We start from the raw sequence: 22,739 nt of genomic DNA on the forward strand, positions 1-22,739 counted from the left end.
TGACCAAATTGCCCATAAATGTAATCCACAAGAGTTTGAATATTAGATACTAAAATTTTTCAGTTTTCCATAACTAAGTGATAGCAAGGTGAAGAAGCACAGACATCACAACACCTGAACATCCAGGCTCCCGTGAGCTCAACCATTTGCAAGGTCGTGAAAATTCCTGGCTATTTTTCTCCAGCTCAGAAATGAAGAAAATGTCACTTGCTCTTGTACACTCTTGTTGTGACTTTGGAGTAAGCACATGGCAACTTTCTCAATTATGTAAACTTAGAAAGTCTAAACTGCTTAATTATACACCGGTTTAATTTATACAAATATATTAGAGCTTCTGAGAGGATGAAAGATTTGGCCTGCAGAACTGCAGTTATGACAGCAGATTAAGGCAACTTTGACAGCTGTGGCTTTCATTTTTCTTTTTTTTTTTTTTTTTTTTTTTTTCATCATGACAGGTGGGAGAGTGTCATCTAATCACAGCTGGTTCATGGTAGCAAAACTTAATCTTTCCTGCCCAGGTACTGTTTGCCATCAAAATGCAGGTTTTATTGTCACTGAGTGGTAAATAGGATTAAAACTTGAAAGGTTGTTAATTTCAGTGAAAGGATCTGAGACACATTATTTCAGATGTACATAGAAGAATATATCGCTTTGTTGGTTTTTGTTGTTTTTTTTTTCTTCTGACTGTAAAGCTCTGATTCCTACCTTTAGGGAGATTGGCCTTGCCTAAACACTCAATCATTTTCTTTTTAGACAGGCAGTGCTCATTCAAATACTGCTAACACTTTTCTCTGCTTATTTCAGGGGATCTTCATTTTTTTCCTGGTGAAATACAAGCCTTTGAAGTATAACAATGTATATACATACCCTGACTGGGGCTATGGCATAGGGTGGCTGATGGCTCTCTCTTCCATGATTTGTATCCCTTTGTGGATCTGCATTAAGTTCTGGAAGGCAGAAGGCACTTTCATAGAGGTGAGATTTTCAGATTTGTGATACTGACAAAGAAGTTGGAATGGAAGTCTCGCTTCCATAAGACTTTGCACAGTTTCATGAGAAAATCAATGTCTTTGTTTCAGGTAGGCTCCGTATATGTATTCCAGTGGTATTTGACTCTTGCAGCCTGGTTCTGTCTTTGGTGGAAAGAAGCATCTGTATTCTCTCTGTTTTCATTGGAATTTCCACACTGCTTTTCTGCCTTCACTGGCTTGAGCCTGTGGTAGCTAACCAGTACTCTAATCTGCTCTGTTCCTTTTCCTGCTGTATTTGAAGTTTAAAATGTCTGTAACATTAGCTAAATCAAGAAGGTTTATACCAGCCTTTCATTCAAGTCAGTCTTCTTTCCATGATTTTGATAATTGATGTTTGTGTCCCTAGGATTTTCGTCCAGGAGCTGGGTAGCAAACACTCACATAGGTTTGCTGGACACTTTCCCCAATTACAGTTCTCTAAGTGAGAAATAGAGACAAAAATAAAGTACAATTTACTAAGATTTGGTATCCGACTATCTCAGGTCTAGACTAAGATTATACAAAATTTAAGAAAATTTCTCAAAAGATAGTGAAGATGCCTATGATCAAAGAAACAAGAACATAAATCTTTTTCAGCTATTTGGGATTTCTCATATTCCAGAAGAAGATGGCTCTGTCACCTCGGTGAGAGGACAAGGGGAAATGGCCTCAAGTTGCGCCAGGAGAAGTTTAGGTTGGATATCAGGAAAAACTTTACAGAAGGGTTGTTAAGCACTGGAATAGGCTCCCCAGGGAGGTGGTTGAGTCACCATCCCTGGATGTGTTTAAAAACAATCTGGATGTGGTGCTCAGGGATGTGACTTTGTGGTGGGTGTTAGGGTAGTATGGTTAGGTTGAGGTTGGACTTGATGATTGAGGGTCTTTTCCAACCCAAACAATTTTATGATTCTATATACAGTTCCTTAGATAATACACAATAAAAGTAGGTATCCCACTAGTACCTTCTTATATTGATGATCTCTAGAGGTCCCTTTCAACCCCTATGATTCTATGAAACAAGCTATAGCCAGAGCATTGTGCTGAATTTACTCATGAAGGAGACTGTAACTTTAAATTAGCATGAAAATTCTCTTTTACTTTGTCTTCACCTTCCTTCTCTATCCTTTGGTCTGGTGTGATATGAAAGAATTGCAATGCAGTCTTATGGATGGACAGGGTCACGAGAAGTGAGACTTCCAAGAAAAGACAGCTTTAAAGTCAATCTGTTAGAGAAATGCTTTGAGCAAGATAAAGATAATGATTTCCATTTTCTTGCATTCTCTAGAAATTCAGGAAGTTGATTACACCTAGCTTGGATCTGAAGATGAGAGGGAAACTTGGAGGAAGATCCTACATTGCAGCAATAAATGACTGCGATGCCAAACTGAAAGGAGATGGCACCATTTCAGCCATTACGGAAAAGGAGACACATTTCTGAAAGAACTCTTTTTTTTTTTTTTCTTCTTTTTGTATAAAAATAAATAAATTCACTTAATTATAGAAGCTGGCTTGTTTTGCACAAAATTTTATTAACCAGTTAATTTTAAAGTGAAAATTGTATACTTGTTTAAAAGTGATTTTTTAAAAATTACTATATAAGTAATGATTATGTAAAAGAAAAAGAAATAGTATTATATGATATGTTAGTGATGACTTCTTGTAATATGGTAATCTCAGTAAATGCTTTTTAGAAATTAGAGAGACCTGTATAATGTGCTGTAAAGCTTTTCTACTTTGATTTCTGGCAGGCATGATGTTGTATAGCTATATGCATTCTAATCTCCAGGTATTTCAGACCATTTCAGCTTTTAATGTATGTATATAAAAAGTACCAGAATGTCCTGTTTATATTGGAAGAAGCTGAGGATATGTTGTTACATTATTTAACACACATGTTAAATGCCGTTACCTTAGAGCTATCTGAAGTGGGCTGTACCCAAAGTCAACTGAAACCAGCAGGAGTTTTTCCAACTGAGATCAGTGGCTTCTGCACCACACCGTGTATGATTTGGCCATTCCTCTGGGCCAGCACAGCTGCAAGACTGAGTTTTGCACCTAACAAAGCTCCTCTTTCAGGGCAAGTTTTGTGAAGCTGACTGGAAGCATCGCCTCGACTGCTTTGACTGCCTTCCCTCCATGTTCCATCTATTTCCAACAGGCCTGAAAATGTTGTGAGATAGCCCCACTTCTGAGTCACTGTTCTTTGTTGTTGTTGTTTTTTTTTTCCTGGAGATTGGATTAAGAATATATATATTTTTAAGAGTTATAAATTGTTCTTTTTTTGTAAGTTAATGCCCTCTGAGATGACATGTTCTGCTTCAGGAGACTTCTAAAGCTTTTTCATTTTCTTTAGTGTCTGGGTAGCCAGTACTTCATTTTGGTTGACACTTCCCATCCCCTGAAGTGAAATGTGTTTATGCTTGTACAACAGGAGGAGGTCAAGGTCTCTCTATATATGCAGAGATGTTCTAAGGAAAAAAAAGATCAGGATTAGAGCTCTCCATACCTTGGCGTCTGTCTCTTCAAACATTTGGCAGTCTGTCTGTTCATTCCCCTTAAAAGAAATTTGGGATCCTGTAATCGTGATGTGTAGCACTATATTGCTGTTCTGATTTTCAAGGTATTTTCTAAAAACTCCCAGATTGGGCACTGATTTTTCTACTCTGAATGGTATTGAGGCTTGCACTGAAGTTAGAGTAGGAATTTATTTTGTGAAACACCGGAGTAATCGGTCCTTAATTTTTACAAGAGTTCCAAGAGGTAATTTGTACATTGTGCAGATGAAGGAATTAAGGCTGGGAAGTTGTTACTTCTCTGTTTCACAAAGGCAACAGTAGAGTTTTCTGATATCAAGCCTTTTTATTCAATCAGTTGTATTAACTTACTCCCTCTGATTGATTGAAAAGAGATTTCATGTGAATCCAACTGATGGAATTTTACTATGAGGTAAGCAAATGCTTGCTTCAAGTATCAAAATCTGTGGATAGACTCTCAGTTCTCTCTCTCTCTCTCTTTTTTTTTTTTCTTTCTGCCAATATTCCAAAATGTTATTTCTGGACAATTAATTCTTTTCCCATCCTGTTTTTCATTTAATGGCTGGATGATAAACCTGGAGAGGAATACTACACAGTATTCAGTGGGGAGAGACAAACAGCCTAAGAGAACTCTGACGAAATGTCATAAAATCTGCTGTCCTCTCTGCAATTCAAGATCAGCAAACTTCAGATACCAACATATGAATTTATTAGAAAAAGAAGTGTCTGCTGGCCCTTTAGAAGTGAAAACAGTTCACTGGAAGTCACTAGGCACACCTTAATATTACATGGAGCTGTATAAGTAGGCAAAATTTCATTATGATCTCGATACCACACCTCTTAAAAAAGCATCTTTCATTGAATCGCTGTCTCAAGCGACAGCATTAATTGATCTATTTTGTTTTACTTCATTTTATTTGTATTCTTGGTGTCTTAAAAACTATTCTACTGCAATTCCACTTCAAATATTCAAAGTCTTGCTTGCATTTGCATGTCTCCATCACTAGGTACTTAGTAAAGGACATATTGAAGGAGGCAGCCTTCAAAACAGTGCAAAGCCGTCATCTTGTGAATGTTGGGCCAGCTCAGGGGGTCTCTTGAGCTTGACATACAGACCTGGAGGTGACTAATGAAAATCACTCTCCAATTGGGAAATTATACTTCTGAAAGAGAAATGTTTCCAAAACTGAAACTCCAGATTGAGTTACATAGCTGTAGAAAATAAAATGACATGACTGCAAGCTGAAAACTTGTCCACTCCAAAATCTAGAATTTTTTTTTTCAAAGTCCAAGTGAGTGGCAGATATTTCTAGCTTGGTGTCCCTTTCTAGTTTTTCTCTGCACCCAGAACCTAAGACCCCAAAATCGCAGATGAGCCTTGTGATGTAAATATCAACCCATTTTCTTGTCAGTGAAGGATGAGCAAATGTAGATGCACTATTAGGTTGTGCTTGGCCTTTTGCCTTGATTTCAATGAAGTTATCATTATGAATGTTTACAGTAAAATGTGCCAATAGGTGGAACGTTGGTTAGCTGGGCCACCCATTAGATACAAAAGGAAAATCCCAGACAAATCAAGATTACCCTTTAAATTATAATACATGTTGCTGTAGCAGAAAAAGAATACAAACCCTGACTAGTGCATTTTGGCTTGTCAGTGTACTTTGAACTGTAGTATTCATCCAAATATCTCCACAGGAACTATGTATACTTTGTATGGAATATGCTTCCTGTTCTGCTGCTATGAACCATTTCACTGCTAGCTTTATACACATACATGTGGTTTGACATGGTCTAAAGCATTATACGATATTGCTAATATGCTGTGCTTGTAAATGTGTGCATTTAATATCTGACTTGTTTAACACTTTACTGATATTTTTTTAAATATATTTCTTTTTTTGGGAGGGTGGCTGTGGGAGGGCAGATTTCCTAGTAGTACTGTGATTATTATTATATTTGTTTTTGAAACAATATGAAGGTGGAAAATGCAGAAAACAACTATACTGTGATGATTTTTTTATGTGTTAGAAACAGTATTGCCCTTTTCTGAAGTATCCACAGTATTATTTAAAATAATACAATAAAAATCAGTAACCTCCAAGGTTTATGTAACATTTTGAACATAGAAAGAATCTGTTTGGTTTTCAAGGGCACAAGATTTCATACATTTTTGTTTTTAAAAATTAAAGAAAATGGGCAAAACTTATTCTGTGTATTTTAGTTTATATCTTTGTATTTTATATGACCCTTACCTGACAAATGAAATAAGCACAACTATATTATTACAGCAGAAATGCGTCCCTCAATTTTAAATTGGGAATTTATCAGTGAGGAAATTAAGTCATTTGAGGTCATGCAATAAATCTGTGGCTGAAACAAACTAAACTGAAGTATCCTGATCTCACAAGTTAATGTCACTTTTATTTATCCGTGTGTTGCTGTGGAAAAGGGCAGATCAACCACTACTTTCTGAATTCCCCCATACTTCCCCCTCCTGCGTTTTTCTGGGCCCTGCTTTTTCAGCAGCGTTAGCAAAGCCACAGAGAGAGTCAGCTCAGGATCCAATCTAGCTGAAACCTCACCCCAAAAAAACACATACATTTAGCTCTGTGTAACTCTCCATAATGCTTTTTACTTGGCCATACAAATATTAATGCTGAATGGAGGTACTGCTGCAAGATAAATACCATTTTCCAACTGCTGCATATGTTATGGATTGACATGATTAAAGGTGAGAATTTGAAGGAAGAGTAGCAGATCTCTTTTCTTAATTTTAAAAGGATCTGTTCCTTCTACTTTTTTGACCTTTGCTCTCTGAGAGCTGCAACCAATGCCAGCCATGTCTAGCACTCCTTCAGCTCATCTGAATTCCAGTCACAGTCACACCTGTTTTGTTTGCTGGCCCTGCTCACACGGACTTTACAATGCTCTGCTTGGGCTTTCAAGCTAATTTTGTGCATCTGTGACCTTTAACTGCCTTGACCATCACCTGTGTTTGTCCACCCTGTGAAGAGCATTGCCTTGAGCTTTGTTGTTGATACCAGCAAACAGAAGTGCATGCATTGTCATAAGTGGAAAAAACAAAATTTTTGAATGTTCTGAGGAATCTTTTGCTACTACTTGTTTCTAGGACTATTATAACATATCCTAAAAGCCTCGGTCAGGCCCATTTTCCACAAGATGTTTTTTGTGGGAAGAAGATCCTGGCTACTGTGGTATTTCAATTAAACAAGAGGAGAAGCATAAAGGCAGCCGAGAATCCCTTGCTATAGATGGATGGTGACAATATATTGGGATATGATTTCAGTTTCTATCAGCTTGCTGTTTATGTAGTCAGTCAGCCAACTCCCAATACTTACTACAACACAAAGAGGCACAGCATCCTTTCCTAAACTTTATTGTAAAACAATTTATCAGAAAATCTGAGAGCTCTGGCTGATCTCTTTTTATTTAATTGATAACACCCATCATACTACACTCAGATGAATCATTCTTTTCTTCTTCCCAAAGGGCTAAAAACTGTCTGCAGTTAAGCCATGCCATGCTCAGAAGAGCAAACCGCAGCTACTCAGGCAGACACCTCCAGGGCCAATTCTAAGTTTGGTTGCAGCTAGTGACGTGGAATTTTGCTGTGCTCTGATCAGCACTGGCATCAGGAAGTCCTGGCATCCCATGCAGAAGTGAGAGGTAGAAATGATTAAGGCAACGCAAACCATTTAAAATGGATGCAGTCAAGACACTGCACCACTTGTGCTTTCACAATCTTTATGCATTAGGAAGAGGTATAACGTCATTATCTTTACACAGTGGGAGACATCAGGGCTATTTATGTGTTTATATCCTTCCATCTTTGAATCGACACAACTGGGCTTGTCAGCAGGAGCAAATTTTGCTGGGTAGTTAGTGGATCAGAGGCTGCTGCCAAGCACCATGCTGTGCTGAGCTCTGTTTCAGTGGGGATGACAAAACACTGTTATTCTTTCTAACCAAGCCCTACTCTCAGCTTGCCCCCAGATTAATTCAGAAGAACAAATGCATGAACTTCAACAGGAATGTACCAAAGAATATTTTTGGGCTTTATCAGCCTGCAGGTTTGTTGTTTTTTTCCTTCCATTTTCCAGTGTAATGGTTTTTGTTGTCTCTGTTGAAATACTAGCAAATAAAACCAAAACATATAATGCACTGTAGGTCATTAAGTGGAAATGAAGAGAGTAATAGAGTCAAGCTAAAAATCTTAGGAACCAACCAATTTCTTCCTGTTGTCTGTCATGAGGAAAGCACTCTGTATCGTAAGTGATACTTAATCAGCTTTTATCTACCTATTTTTAGATACTCTTCAGAAATCCAACCCATGATATGTTTAAAAGTCCTTGCTATCAAGCTTTTGCTTCAGATTTCATGGAAAGTATTTTTTGGCTCTTTTAAAACGTACTTCTCTCCAAATTTTAGTCCCTACTGTTTCTGTGGCTATTACTGCTCCCCTTCTACATGTTTTTCTTCAATGCAATTTTCTGCTTTTACAGTAGAAGAAGGGGAAAGTGATGGCATTGGAGGTTACTGGCTGCTTGAATTAATTAAAAGTAATTGACAGCACATGGTAGCCATGATGGAGAAAGAAAAGGAAAGCGGTACAAGAGGAGGTAGGGAGATACTGTTCTTGGGAATAAGAGGGAAAGGAGAATAAATGAAATGTTAAGGATGACTGCTGGGTGCTACATGCCTTTTTGCACTTGGAGCTGATACCATGAATGCACTGCCTGTGGTTACTTCTACCTTCATCAAGGACGTATCAGCTTGGAGTTGTGCAGTGTGAGTTGGATGATAGGCTTTTGTCTGAATTATTTTTCTGGTATTGTAGCTTCTAAGTTTGGTCTGTAGGTTTTATTATATTGCAGGCTTTTGTGTGCTATTGATCTGAGCTGACAAAACTGTTGTAGGATTTGGACTAACAGAATATGCAGACTTTTTCTTAGTTACTCCTGCTCTGCTAAACCCAATCCCTGGAGGTTCCTCCATTGTCTGTCCTACCCACGCAAGGTACAAACTGTAAGCCTGTGTTATGTCCTACAGTACTGTTACTATTTTAAAATTCCTAATTACTTGAATCATTTGAACAAGTTGCTCTCCATCTCTCTAGAGACTCTTTCACTGAATGTACTGAGAATCTTGCTTGCTCATGCTGGGAGCTGTCACACCTGGCTTGGCACAATCCTGTTACATATTGCTTGTCTGTATGGACCGAGATGTCTTTGCAGTTATTGTGTAGAGATGTGGTAAACTCAAGCTTTATGTATTTAGCTGAAGGAGTTTATCTGTGCCTTTATAGACTATGTGTCTTTTGTATATAAAAAAAAAAAAAAATCAAATGTTATAATGGGCAATTTTGCATTGAAAATTAGCAGTTCAGTTTTGGGAAATAATGTAATAATGTGCAGGTAGGATAGAGTGAAAGCACAGCACTGAGGGCACTAAATCTGCTTCTGTAACTCTAGACTGGTTATTAAAATATAAGCTTGTGAGATACCTTCGTGGACTCCTAGAACTGCCTGGGAAATACTAAAACTCAGTGAAGGTAATACTTTTCACACCTGGGAATGCTGCTTTCTTTCAGCAGCTAGCATTCTTTGTTCAAATACAGCCAGCTGAAACAGAGATTTTTCTTACCTTTTTAGTTTGACCTAAATTTTGGACTTCTGCTAGTTGAGGGAGAACTGAAACTTGAGAAAATAGCTTATGCAGTTTGCAGCCCCTGTGCTCTGCTGCGATGTGATGTCGAGGCATTCCCTGGGGAAGAATTCTTTTTTTGGTGTGGGGTAGAAAAAGAATGGTTAACAGCCTCCTCAGCTGTAAGGTGCTCTAGAAAGGTATCTTCTAATGACGCTTCTGTGGTGCAGTGGGGACACCTTTTGGTTGCAATTGCTCTAAACCTGATGACCCTACAAGATAAAATTAAAAACAACTTGCGTACCCAGTGCTTGCAGAAAGCAAGTAGAGGTGAACTCTCTCACTGGCTCTTCCTACTTCTTTACGTATACTTGATAATGCGGTCTGCCGTCTCAGGGTAAAAACGCAGCGCTTCAGATCCTGTTTTGCCAGGTCCTTCTGCAGTTCCACCCGGTTTTGTTGCAGCACCCATTCAGCCGAAGGATCTGGCTTCCATACCGTTAGGTGGCAGCACATGCCAGCAAAAATCTCCCTGTCCCCACAGCTTGGCAACAAAACCGGGCACGCGGAGCCAAGAGAGCTTCCTTTACAGCCTAACCGGTATGTGAATTTGCATTTATATTCTTTACGGAGAAGATGTATCACAATTTATTTCTAAAAATATGAAGCTGCTGCTGTGGAGCTACTTATTTCAGTGTGACAGCGATGGTTTTCCATTTTAAAATAATGGGGAGTAATGTGTGCTTCAAGGAAGAGTAACAACCCATAACATGTCCTGTGGGGAAAAAGAAGGTGGACGTGCAGTGTTGAATTTTTCTCAGTGGTTCAGAAAGGCATTACTACGTGCCTGATTCATGGTTTTAAACAACAGCTGGTCTTCTCCAGAAAAAATGCCTTCTGTGTCATTTTCTCTGGAGACAAACTAAATTGTAATCAAATGCTAAAAAGAGAAGAAAAATTAAGTGTCATACTCTGCACTGAATAGGCAAATCTTGAGGAAAGAATCAATATACTAGGAAATAGCAAGCTACACTGCTGCATTTGCTGCCTTAATACTTATGGAAACATTGCCAGCATGATCACTTCTGAAGAGGTTCTGCCCTTACCTGTGTCTCAGGTGATCAAACTCATAGCTCAACTGAAGCCTGAGCTTAATTCTTAGAATAATTTTATCTTCTGAAGCCACAGTAGGAGGTGTTTGTAAATATTTATGGTAAGACACTTAGCAGCAAGCTGTGCAAGTAAATCACACAGTTACACTGTCACAGTGATTGAGCTGTTTCGTTACTGGCCTTTGCTGGAGGTGTCTTTTCAAAGGATGCTACCAGAGACAGCTGTCCATTGGAAGTATTAACTAGGCTTACATCCTGGAAATTGTTTCCATGCTTCCCCAAAACCTTTGCTGTCAAATCACTGTTTAGAATTGAAGTTATTATTTGTAATCCTCAAATTCTTGGAATGAATGTGAAATAGATGGCCTTCTACATGTAAGTAATTATACTCCAAAGTAATTTCTGGGTTCAGGATTGCTTGTGTCCCTGTAGATAGTCCTAGATTTTGATGCCTACAGCAATATTAATGACTATTGTAGAATCGCTACTTTCTGCTTATTAGATAAGAACTGTAGGCTGTATCACCCAAGGTAGGAGGGCAAGTATACTGTCCTGCACCCAGCACTGTTAAAGAAATATTTTTGATGCAGTCACTCATCTAATTTGAATTTTCTTCAAGTTAGAAGCATAGAATCACTTGGGTTAGGAGGGACCCTAAAGCCCACCCAGTTCCAACCCCTGCTGTGGGCTGGTTGCCACCCACTAGACCAGTCTGCCCAGGGCCCTATCCAGCCTGGCTTGGAACAGTCCCAGAGATGGGCGTCCATAGCTTCTCTGAGTAGTGTGTTCCAGTGCCTCACCACTTTCATGCTGAAGAATTTCTTCCTTATATCTAAGCTAAAGCTACCCTCTTTTAGGTTAAAATCATTTTATTCTTAAATTGAATAAATTACGTTAGAGTTGCCATGTGAAGACTTGTAGAAAACTGTTGTAGGTTGGTAGAATTAGCTGCATTGCTTATGTTAAATTTGTCAGTATCAGTTAAAACTGCTCTTTGGCTTTCTCCGTTCCTTTCCTACCTCCCTCAAAAAACTGTTAATGTTCCCAAGTTTAATACTGGGATGGAGCCCTAAGTGTATTCAGATAATCGGAATTGTTTTGTCACCTCTGACTAGGATTTTTTTTGTCAAACATAAATATGTATTCCTTACAAATTTCACATGAAAAGATAATTACAGTATAGTTCTGAATAAAAAGCCTGATTTGCAATCATAAGAAGGCCTTCCTTCCATTACTGTTAATAAACAACTGTAAAAGATGGTGACTATTTAAAGCTCCGAATTTTCTCTGCCTTCCTCCTGACAAGCCTGCACGTTGGTTCTGACATGCAGACTGACAGCTTCATGGCATTTTGGAATGTTCCAACTGCACTAAGTATGTGGTACTATTTATTTTAGTACCCCCTTTTCCACAGCAGCGACTGACTCACAAGAAAGAGCTAGGAGCAATATTTGGCATTTGCTTCCTGTGCAGTACAATTTTCCTGGTTCATTAACCTTCTTTATGTAGATGTAAATTCTGAGCCTGCCATGGTTATTTCTGGGGCGTGTGTCAAAACAAGATTTGTCTGTCTGAGCAACGTTTGCTTTTGAAAATGTTTAAAATTGCTCCGGCAATTTTGTCTTTTAGAGCAAATTTTTTTAATGTATGTTAAGCTATGTTTATGTTGTGAAATTCAGATCTTTAGAACCATCGAAGTGACTTGTAGAAGAAAAGTGGGAAACAAAGGAGGGCCTGTAGAGCACTGATTGGGCAATGCTATCCTGTACCTGTTTTACCAGACAGTGCTTGCTTCTGCTTATACAACACAGCGTTACTGCAGAATGATGGAAGCAGAATGTAAGCTCTGTTGTCTATATTGGTTGTGTACATACAAGCATATGTAGAGAACGAGACTTTAATTCCATCTAATCAAATCGGAAAAGGCTCTAATATGTCTGTATTTCTCTGTGAATAATACAAAATACAGACAACTGAGTTCAGTCCTCACTTCTACTACGGATCTTCTGTGTGACTCTAACAGATGAGTGAAGGGAGAAAATTAGCATGGAAAAACCATAACTCTTCTGATACTGCTGGATTCTGTTCAGTTCTTTACTTAGAAGAGGCTTTGGTTTATCCTAATTCATATAAAAAGGTTTTCGAGCCTGTGTGCTGAATGCACAATGCTGCTTGTGAGTGTGCTGAAAGCCAGAGCATTCTCTACTAAGAGAGTGGCATAGACACCTGCCCCTTGGCATTCTAGAACCAAGAACTTTGTTTGCATTGAATTTATGATTATATTTTTCTTTTGAGAATGAAGGTATTGATCTATAGCTGGGGGCTTCTTTCAAGTGATCTCCCATCAGGAGTAAGATTATGCGTTAAATGTTATTAATAACATACACACCAAGGAGAATGAAATGCAAGTGTGAGCAAGTCAGGAGCAGTAAATTAAAAAATATATATATCTATATATATCTATATATATCTATATATATCTATATATATCTATATATATCTATATATATCTATATATATCTATATATATCTATATATATCTATATATATCTATATATATCTATATATATCTATATATATCTATATATATCTATATATATCTATATATATCTATATATATCTATATATATCTATATATATCTATATATATCTATATATATCTATATATATCTATATATATCTATATATATCTATATATATCTATATATATCTATATATATCTATATATATCTATATATATCTATATATATCTATATATATCTATATATATCTATATATATCTATATATATCTATATATATCTATATATATCTATATATATCTATATATATCTATATATATCTATATATATCTATATATATCTATATATATCTATATATATCTATATATATCTATATATATCTATATATATCTATATATATCTATATATATCTATATATATCTATATATATCTATATATATCTATATATATATAGGGTGGCTATCAGTGATGGCCTTATTCTTTTCTAAGTACTTTTTTCTGTTCCTCTCGGTTTTTTTTTTTGTTTGTTTGTTTTTTTAGCCACGTTTACCAATAAAAAGAAGGCACTATTTTCTAGGACATAAAACTTTTGTCATCACTGAGACCTCACTCACCAGGGGCTGGTTTTATTGTTCCCCCAAATATCTGTTCCACTTTCTTCCCCTTATATTGTGCCAAGAACTGAATAGAGAAGAGGGGAGGGAGAAATACTTTGGCCTATTTTGCTGTTACTTTTCACGATCTCACCAGCCTCTGATGCAAGCTCTGTCTTTCTACTCCAGTGGATGTTTCTTAGAAGTGATGATGCTCAGCACAGGCAGCTTTCACTTCTGCCTGATGCACACTTGTTTTGCCCAGGGCTCACCACGTATTAATACTTCTTCCCTCCCTTCTTCCTTGCTTTAAGAATTAGATCTTCAGTGACCTCACTCTCAGTAGCACCAGCACATGTGTCAGTCCTCTGGTATGGTAGACTGAATCTCCAGATGCTACCAATGTGTAATTGGATTTGTTTCATTTCATTTTCTATCATGATGCTAAAACTGGACTATTTCTCTAAGTTTAGGACTCATTTTGGTTTTTCTAGTTGCCTGACAAGAATATTTTCAAAGCAATTGGAGGCCAAGATAGAAGGAAAATGGTGCCTCTAAAGTTAGGCATTACATAGATTTTCCCCTTGATATAACTTATTCTCAGTGAAACAAGTTGCAAAACTCTGAAAAAGTGAAAGATGAACATAGAAGCACTGCTTCCTTTATTGCCTACTGAGCCAGATCCGCACTTTGTCTTTGTATGGTGCTCCATAGTTTACTATGTTATGCAGTCTGGATCTTGGATGGAATTATATTCTCCATATCAATGTAAAATAATCTTAAAATGAAAGAGAGAAAGAAAAGCTCAGCAGAACATAGTTTAAAACTATATAATGGCAGAACCATGATCTAATGCTGCATTTGGCCAAGAGATTGGGCATGTATGTTCATTTATCTTATTTACACAAAGAAAATTATAAATAAAGTTCTAAATATAAGCAAGAAGTAGTAGTAGGCAGTAGTGCAAGTTATGACTCTTACTAGAATGGCAAAACATTTCCAAGTTAGTCCAATGCTGCTTCTCTGCTATATGACTGATTTACATCAAATTTGAGGCTTTTTGCAACCCATGTGGAAAAGGGCGAAGATCTCTTTGAATTTCATTTGACTTTTTGATTAGCAAGAAATGATCTGTGGGCTTTCTGTACTATTCAAAATATGGTACCCCCTGTCCTCGCAAAGAGTAATTCATTTGGCTTTGGGCTGTGCAATGTGTGGCATGACTTGTGCAAGCTGTTATCCTTTTGGGTTTTGGCTACCAACTGCATTGTGCCAAACAATCATGATGTGTGCTAGTGGAAAGCAGTAGAGATTTCTGTAATTTGATGTCTTGACTTATTCTAAAATTATTGAAAAACTAATTCTGGAGAATAATGTGTTTATATATATTTTATGGCTGCAGTTTCTATAATTCCATCAGTCATCAGTCCTCATTTAAAATATATATATTACCAGTGAAACTTCCCTCCTGTGGTCTATTTTGTATCAGTTAATGGCAGGCAAGTTTCTCCTAAAGACTGGGACATACAAAGGCAGAAAGAGCACATATCAAATGAAATCACTATTAATTGAGGGGCCTGAAGTAGTATATGCCTCACTGAAGAAATTTGTTTTGAGCTGGCACAACTCCCAGGAGAGCATCCAGTTATTTTTGCAAATAGGTACATTCAGGAATTCTGCAAGATGGCTGTCCTACAGTGAGCTTTGAAGCCAGAAAGCTGGGATTTTCATATCTACTAGGTTCACATTCTTGAGAATTTTTAGGCATTCACAAATTCCATCACAGTTCTGCTTTTCTCAACACTGGCAGGTTATCTATGGAACTAATTTAAAAATCAGTTTAAATATTCTACTCTAGACTTCCCAGACTGGAAACTTCAGTTAATACATTTCTTTTAAATGTCAATGTTACTTACAGGATCTTGGAAAGAGACTTCTTATAAACTGAAAGTATGCAAATAAATTTATCTGCTGTATGTAGCCACAATCAGGATAACCTTATGCCACTGGATGAGCCTCCACCAAGGCTTAGACTGTTTTGGAAATACAAATCCTTACACATTCTGTGTAAAACATAACGTACAGTCTGTAGAACTCTGGATTTCACAGCAAAAGGAAGGCAAAACAATATCCAAGTTGCAATTTTAGCTGGCCCATGGAAGAGCTATAGATGTCTCTGGTGTTATGTCTAGCAAAAGACGTCTAGTTTTCATTTTCTTTCTGTTAATCATTGGGGATGACAAATCAACACTGCATACGTCTGGAAGGTTTCAGGATTTCTTTCTAGAACCTTGTTTTATTGCATGGGTTGCTTTGGGCTAAGATCCAAAGAAAGCAGTAACTCAGACTTTTTCTGTTCCTGTGCCCATGTATGTTTGAGAATTTTAGTATTCAAAATCAGCAGAATCTAACTTTCTCCGCAACTTTCTGATTTTCAAAGAACAACAAAAGATTGTAGGTAAGTAACCTGCCAGAGCATAATCTATCCCAGGGACCGAGAATGCTACTGTAATAAGCTTCATATATAAAATGCCTGTGAGAAGGGACTCGTTTGAGTACAGAACAAGAATTAATGGGGTGAAGGTGCTGCAAGGAGAATTTGAGACACAAATCAGCAAAAGCTATGAACTGAGGTTGGCTGTTTGTAATATGGATAGATAAGCATCCTTTCAGGATTCAATAGAGGACAGAGAAGCATTAAAGCACACAGGTGGAAAATCTTCCTTGCTGAAAGATTGCAATAATCTAAATTAGTTTGAAGTGATTCAGATATAGGTGATCCTTCTTTGGACAGAGTGATATCTCCATCTTTTTTGATCTTATTTGTTATAATTCTACCTCTACATTCTTGCTAGCCTGAAATCAATCTGAAGGTATTGCTTAAATTTGAAATAAATATACTAATTTTTCCATATTTAGTATCAAATACACATAGCTAGAAAATCTAGCAAGTACTAATCAAGTCTGAGCTATAGGAAGATAACATGTGTCATGCAGCAGAGCAGAATATCAGAGAGCTGTAGAACGTTTCAGCTCCATGAACCTACTGAGCTATTTAGCTACTGAGTCTATACAACTTTTTCTCCTTTAACTTGAGCCCTATTACAGAATCACAGAATGGCCAGGGTTGGAAGGGACCTCAAGGATCATGAATCTCCAGCCCCCCTGCTACATGCAGGGCCACCAACCTCCTCATTTAATGCTAGACTGGGTTGCCCAGGGCCCCATCCAATCTGGCCTTGAACACCTCCAGGGACGGGGCATCCACAACCTCTCTGGGCAGCTGTTCCAGCACCTCACCACTCTCTCTGTAAAGAACTTCCCCCGACATCCAACCTAAATCTCCCCTCCCTCAACTTAAAACCATTTCCCCTCGTCCTGCAGTTATCTACCCTTTCAAAGAGTTGATTCCCCTCCCCTCTGTAGGCTCCCTTTAGGTATTGAAATGCTGCAATGAGGTGACCCTGCAGCCTTCTTTTCTCCAGGCTGAACAAGGCCAGCTCCCTCAGCCTGTCTTCATAGGAGAGGTGCTCCAGTGTCCTGATTGTGGCCCTTTGTGGCCCTCCTCTGGACCCTCTCCAACAGCTCCTTGTCTTTCTTGTCTGGGGGCTCCAGACCTGGATGCAGTACTCCAGGTGGGGCCTCACAAGAGCAGAGTAGAGGGGAACAATCACCTCCCTGTCCCTGCTGGCCACCCCTCTTTTGATGGAGCCCAGGATACCGTTTGCCTTCTGAGCCACAAGGGCACACTGCTGGCTCATGTTAAGTTTTTCATCTCTCAAGACCCCCAGGTCCTTCTCCACAGGGCTGCTCTCAAGGACCGCTCCTTCCAGTCTGTAGGGATGCCAGGCATTCCTCCAGCCCAAGTGCAAAACTCTGCACTTTGCTGTGCTGAACCTCATCAGGTTCACCTGGCCCATTTTTCTAGCCTCTCGAGGTCCGTCTGAATGGCATCCCTTCCTTCGGCAGTGTTGACCGCACTGCTCAGCTTGGTGTCATCAGCAAACTTGCTGAGGGTGCACTCGATTCCGTCATCGATGTCATTGATAAAGATGTTAAAAAGCACCGGTCCCAACGCAGACCCCTGGGGGATGCTGCTCGTTACTGGCCTCTACCTGGACATGGAGCCATTGATGACCACCCTCTGTCTGCAGCCTTTCAACCAGTTTCTTATCCAGCGAGTGGTCCACCTATCAAATCCACATCCTTCCAGTTTGGAGATAAGGATGTGGTGGGGGACCGTGTCAAAGGCCTTGCTCAAATCCAGGCAAATGACATCGGTCGCCTTTCCCTTGCCCACTGATGCCGTCACTCCATCATAAAAGGCCACCAGATTGGTCAAGCATGACCTTCCTCTGGTGAAGCCGTGCTGGCTGTCACGGATCACATGCCCTTTCCTTGTGTGATCAAACATGTCATCCAGGATGATCTGTTCCGTGATCTTCCCTGGCACAGAGGTGAGACTCACCGGCCTGTAGTTCCCGGGGTCCTCCTTGCTCCCTTTCTTGTAAATGGGAGTGACGTGACCCTTCCTCCAGTCATCCGGGACCACACCCGACAGCCATGGCTTTTCAAATATGATGGAGAGCAGCTCGGCAACCACCTCAGCCAGCTCCTTCAGAACTCTGGGATGCACGCCATCCAGCCCCATAGACTTGTACACATTCAGTCTCATGAGGCGGTCTTGGACCTGCTCTGTCCTCACTGTGGGGGGGGGGAATTTACCACCCCAGTCCCCACCCAGAGGTGTAGGGATGCACCTATTATAGATGACTTTGGCATATAAGTAACTATTTCTTTGTATAGCATTACTTGAGTTATTGTTTCCAATATCTTTTGATACTAGTAGAAAGCTCAGAGGGACGGACCTCCTAGAAACAGTAGTCTAGGGCACTTTTGGAAGAGGTGATTGAAAAATGGGGTCATGGTGAGGTTTGCATGAGTGAAGTAAGCTAGCTTTGCATGCTGCCGAGAAGAAAATAGATGATTCTTCTTGCCTTTAATGACCTGCAGTTGACTTAGTGGCTACAACTGTAAAGCTCTGAATCCCATTACCCAGCTCATCTCCATGAAATCAATGAATGTTTCCCTGATGACATATAAATAGCTCAACCCTTTTAATAAATGCCAGGAGTGGTCTTTTGTTTTCTTCATATGGCTCTTGAGTGTTCACAGAAAAGCAGTCCTCTTAAGCATTTCTAAAACATTATTAATATAAATGCAAGACATAGACGCAGGCAAAGTCAGCAACTCCTCTCTCCCCTATTGCATGCGTAGAATTGTCATTGAAGATAGAGTTTGTATGCTATTTTGAAAAGAATCACAGCGAGATTTTAATATTCCTTCTCTTTACTTGTGTTCTGCTAGCTCATGGCTGTGTGATGCTGCTTAAAGAAACTATCTAGATTGATGTAATATTCTTTACCAAAAAAAAAAAAAAACAAACCGCAAAAAACCTCCATCTCATGAGGTTCATTTTCAAATGAATCCTATGAGAAAGGAATGTTGAGAGCATAACAATATGTATACATGGCTGTTTCGTGATTCAGAGTAGAAAGGTGCTGTTGTCTTGTGGTGATACCTGGTTTTATCTTTTCTCCCAGGTAGGGAGAGATTCAAAAGGGTAACCTGAAAAGGATGAAAGGCTGCTGGCAAACTTTCCTAACAGGAGTCAAATATCAGGGGCAGAATTTTGGGGTACTTTTCCAAACCAGTTTGTGGGATGTGGTGTGGTATGGAGGGACTGGGAAGTGGAAATGGAGGTGATGTTAAATGCAGATACTTATGAGGCAGTTGAGACAGAATAGGTGCTTTTCTTGCAGTTGATCTTTAATTCTCCCACCACAGAGGTATACTGTTTCATTAACTAAATAATGCCAACTTCACTTAGTCATAAATGTATTAGGGATATCTTTACTTGCTTTGATGACTTTCTCTGTAAGGCTTTAAAAAAAGTTCCAGCTTTCATTTGTTTCAATCCACCATTTTGATTAATACAGTAACAAACAAAAAATAATTTGTAACAATTTGTAATGGATTGTGATCCATTTCAAGGCAGGTTGGTTAATCTTCTGATTAGATGCTTGGTAGTATTAGCTGACTGCTGTATTTAACTGCAAGTGCTACAAGCCACATCATGACTAATGGTCATGAATGTCATTACTGCTTCAGTCAAGTAACTTGGTAGCTGAAGTCCTTATTAGCAACCCTTTTAGAGAAGGGGATAATTGCTTACATTGTCATTCTTGATATGCAGTATTTTTAAGGCTATATGTTTTTCTTTGTGGGATGTAGATGTGGTCAAAGTCTTAATGATCCAAGGGAAATAGAGTGCTTGCCTGAGATTTGGTCTTCTCAGGTCTAGTCTATGCATGTGACACACAATCTGCTAAACCCATTAGGCTGGAAAACTGCTCTATCTCTAGTGTAAATCCAAACAATGATTTTTACAGAATATCTAGTACTGGGCAAGATTTATCTAGCCACTTCTTTCTTTTTTTTAAAGTCTTTACAGTCATACTCAAGATTTGGGCCTGTGCTAAGTAGCTTAAAACCACCTTATCTTCATCTAAACTGGTTTCTATATGTATAAACATCCCGAATTGTGATAACAAATACAGTCAGGTAGGAATCAAGGTTTCTGTCAAGCTGAGGCTACTTTCTGCTTTAAGAAATGGATTTGTTCACTGCATTAGCAGTGCCTGTCCTCATGCATATAAGTATTTTCATAACTCTCATAAATCCTAATGAATGAATCTCCTAAAAAGAAATTTGGGTGATGAGTAGTCAAAGGCTTTCCATTAGAAGTTTCTGGGATATATTCCTGTGACTTCATGAAAATCTTCTTAAGAGATTTCAAGAAAATCTTCCTGCTTAATAATCTAGCATTATTATTAAGGCAAAGTGGTGAGATCGTTCTTTGGAGCTAAACTCTTCTTTTTTTTTTTTTTTTCTTTTTTTCTTTTACCTGTAGTGAGCTGAGAAATGTTTGGTGTGAGGGTTCTTCTAAAGGTGAAGATATAACTACACAGGCTGAGGCCTGAGTTTAAAAAGTCAGCAATTGCTTGTACAAACTGAGTGTAGGTTCATGTGGAGTCCAATCACAGCCATAGACCAAGAACCTGTTGTAGACACGCTATGCAAAGAGTACATAAACTTTCCATGAAAATCAAGGTTTGCAGACTTCTACTACTTGGATCAGGGATCTAGAAAAATATGCTGTTCTTTTAAAATCTTTCTGAATTTATAACATATGGGGAAGGTGTCTGGTGGCTTCTTGAGTTGACGCTCCAACATGAAGCAATGGGAAATGTGCTGAGACGCAGCATGGTAAATGAGATTATGCAGCATGAAGTCTAAACTACAACCTATGCAAATCTAGACCTGAATGGCTGATATTAGTTCAGAGAAAGCATTTATCTTACTTTATTATTATGTTTCTAGTTATTTGTGGTTTTGGATAAATAGTCCACACAGTTCTTTTCAGTGAGAGTCTGGCAATCAGTGATAGCACACTGTGCTCCTCTGGAGCAAAAATATTGGTTTTGGTAAATTCATTTGTATTGTTGGTGTTTATAATGTAGATTTTTCTCTCAATATAATGGAGCAGATTATCACTACATTTTCTCCTCTACTTAAATATTTCTATTGAAAACTTAGAAAAACTGTGACTGTGGTAGAATTTAGATCCATAACTTGCTTTAGTTTAATGTCTGAAATCCAAGATCTATGCCAATCTGTAAACTTTAATTTTATTGCTGAAGGCAGTAGCTCCTTCAAGCTACTCATACTGCCTGAGATGAGAATCAAGCCTTTAAGCAAATCATACTGTCCTGTTCTGATGTCTTCATCTCTGAGCACACTAAGCAACAGTTAATATGAAGTGATATAAAGTGATATAAACATGAAGATATACAAAGATGCTTAGTCAGCCTTCTTTGTAAGAGGACATGAGAGATTGAAATATTGTTTAGGAAAAAGCATAATTGTTCAATGAAAGCTCACTTGTCTAACCATGGAAGTAACCTAAAGTTTCTCTCATTTCAGTCAGAATGTTCACCGACAGTGCTGTCAGCTCTTTCAGACCTCATTCAGACTGAGGCTTAACTTACAGCTGGTTACAGAAACAGCCTAGGGTAGTGTCAGTATTGCTTTGCTGTAAACAAAAAATAGGCAAATAATTACCTATGCAGTTTCCACTGGAAACTCTTTCTTAAGTGATTTCTTTCCTTCAAACAGTAAATCTTCCATGAACTTCCCAGAAATAGGCTATTGCAGTCATTGTTTGGCCTCTGCCTATGGAAAAACCAGTTACTTTATTTAGCAATTGCTGCTGTAAATCTGGTAACTTGTAATGTGTGACTTAAAAAGATGGTGAGGCTGATTTAAAGGTCTCAAATGATAATGTGTTTATTACTTCCCTGTTGAGCTATTCCAACAATTGATTAGTCTGTTATAATTTTAGAGTGTAATGTAGTTTGGTTGTGGCTACATATCACATTTTAATTATACAGAAGAGCATTTGTAGCTCCTTTAAATCCTTTTCAAATCAGATTTCTTTGCTGTTTTAAGTATTGATTTTTATTTCTTTTCCTCAAGTATTGAGATTTCAAATTGCTATTGACTTGAGATAAAGTGACCTGATTTCTGGCAGGCTTTACAGAAAACGAATGTTGATAGTTTTTCATCAAGAAATATTTTTACCTCATCAGTACATCCAGGTTGTGCCACAGGTGCCATTCTGTATGTATAGATGGCTGTTACTGTCACTGCTACCTACCAGTATTCCAACATGTGAGTATTGCATGGAAAAGCAAAAATTCTGATTTAATACTTGAAAACGAGCCAATAACTTAATTGCTACAGAAACCATAATTAGAAATCATTAACCGTTAATAATGTGTTTAGAAGACTCAAAGCATTGCTGATGGTGAGCTATCATCTACACAATTCATTTACATGCTAGACAAGCTTTAAGGATTTATGCAAGTAGATTCAAGGTGGCAGTGGAGAAGCTAAGAGGAAATAATTTTCTAAGCTTTTGCTTCCTCTCATTTCAACTCAGTCGTTGCCACTAGCTGTATAGCTGGAAAGATTTCTTTTCTAAAATTCCACCAAGTCATTTCTGAAGGAAGAATTAACAAACTAAGCTTTTTATATGATACTCGCCTTTCTATTAATATTTGTACATCTTTAAGAATAAGATGTAGTTCCACTGATCCATTTTGGTCTATAACCTATATCTTAAATGTAGAACAGCTGGTAGCACAAAAGCATTTAGGAGCCTGTTGTGTGGGATCATCT

The 22,739-nt window shown here is 38.3% G+C and overlaps 1 protein-coding gene and 1 long non-coding RNA gene across 3 annotated transcripts in view; one reads left to right on the plus strand and one right to left on the minus strand.

The window, feature by feature from the left end:
• The window catches only part of SLC6A11 (solute carrier family 6 member 11), a 104,042-nt gene extending 101,594 nt beyond the window's left edge, over positions 1-2,448 (plus strand). For both annotated transcript variants that reach the window (XM_090148065.1, XM_090148064.1), the window contains 2 exons: positions 805-975; positions 2,296-2,448. In XM_090148065.1, coding sequence (XP_090004191.1) covers positions 805-975; positions 2,296-2,448 — 324 coding nt within the window. The remainder of the gene's footprint in view (positions 1-804; positions 976-2,295) is intronic.
• LOC149916408 (uncharacterized) overlaps positions 1-22,739 on the minus strand; it is a 113,417-nt gene that overhangs the window by 14,699 nt on the left and 75,979 nt on the right. The window lies entirely within an intron of this gene.

Source organism: Phasianus colchicus, chromosome 11 (assembly GCF_987193195.1).
Source record: "Phasianus colchicus chromosome 11, bPhaCol1.hap1.1, whole genome shotgun sequence".
NCBI classification, from domain to species: domain Eukaryota; kingdom Metazoa; phylum Chordata; class Aves; order Galliformes; family Phasianidae; genus Phasianus; species Phasianus colchicus.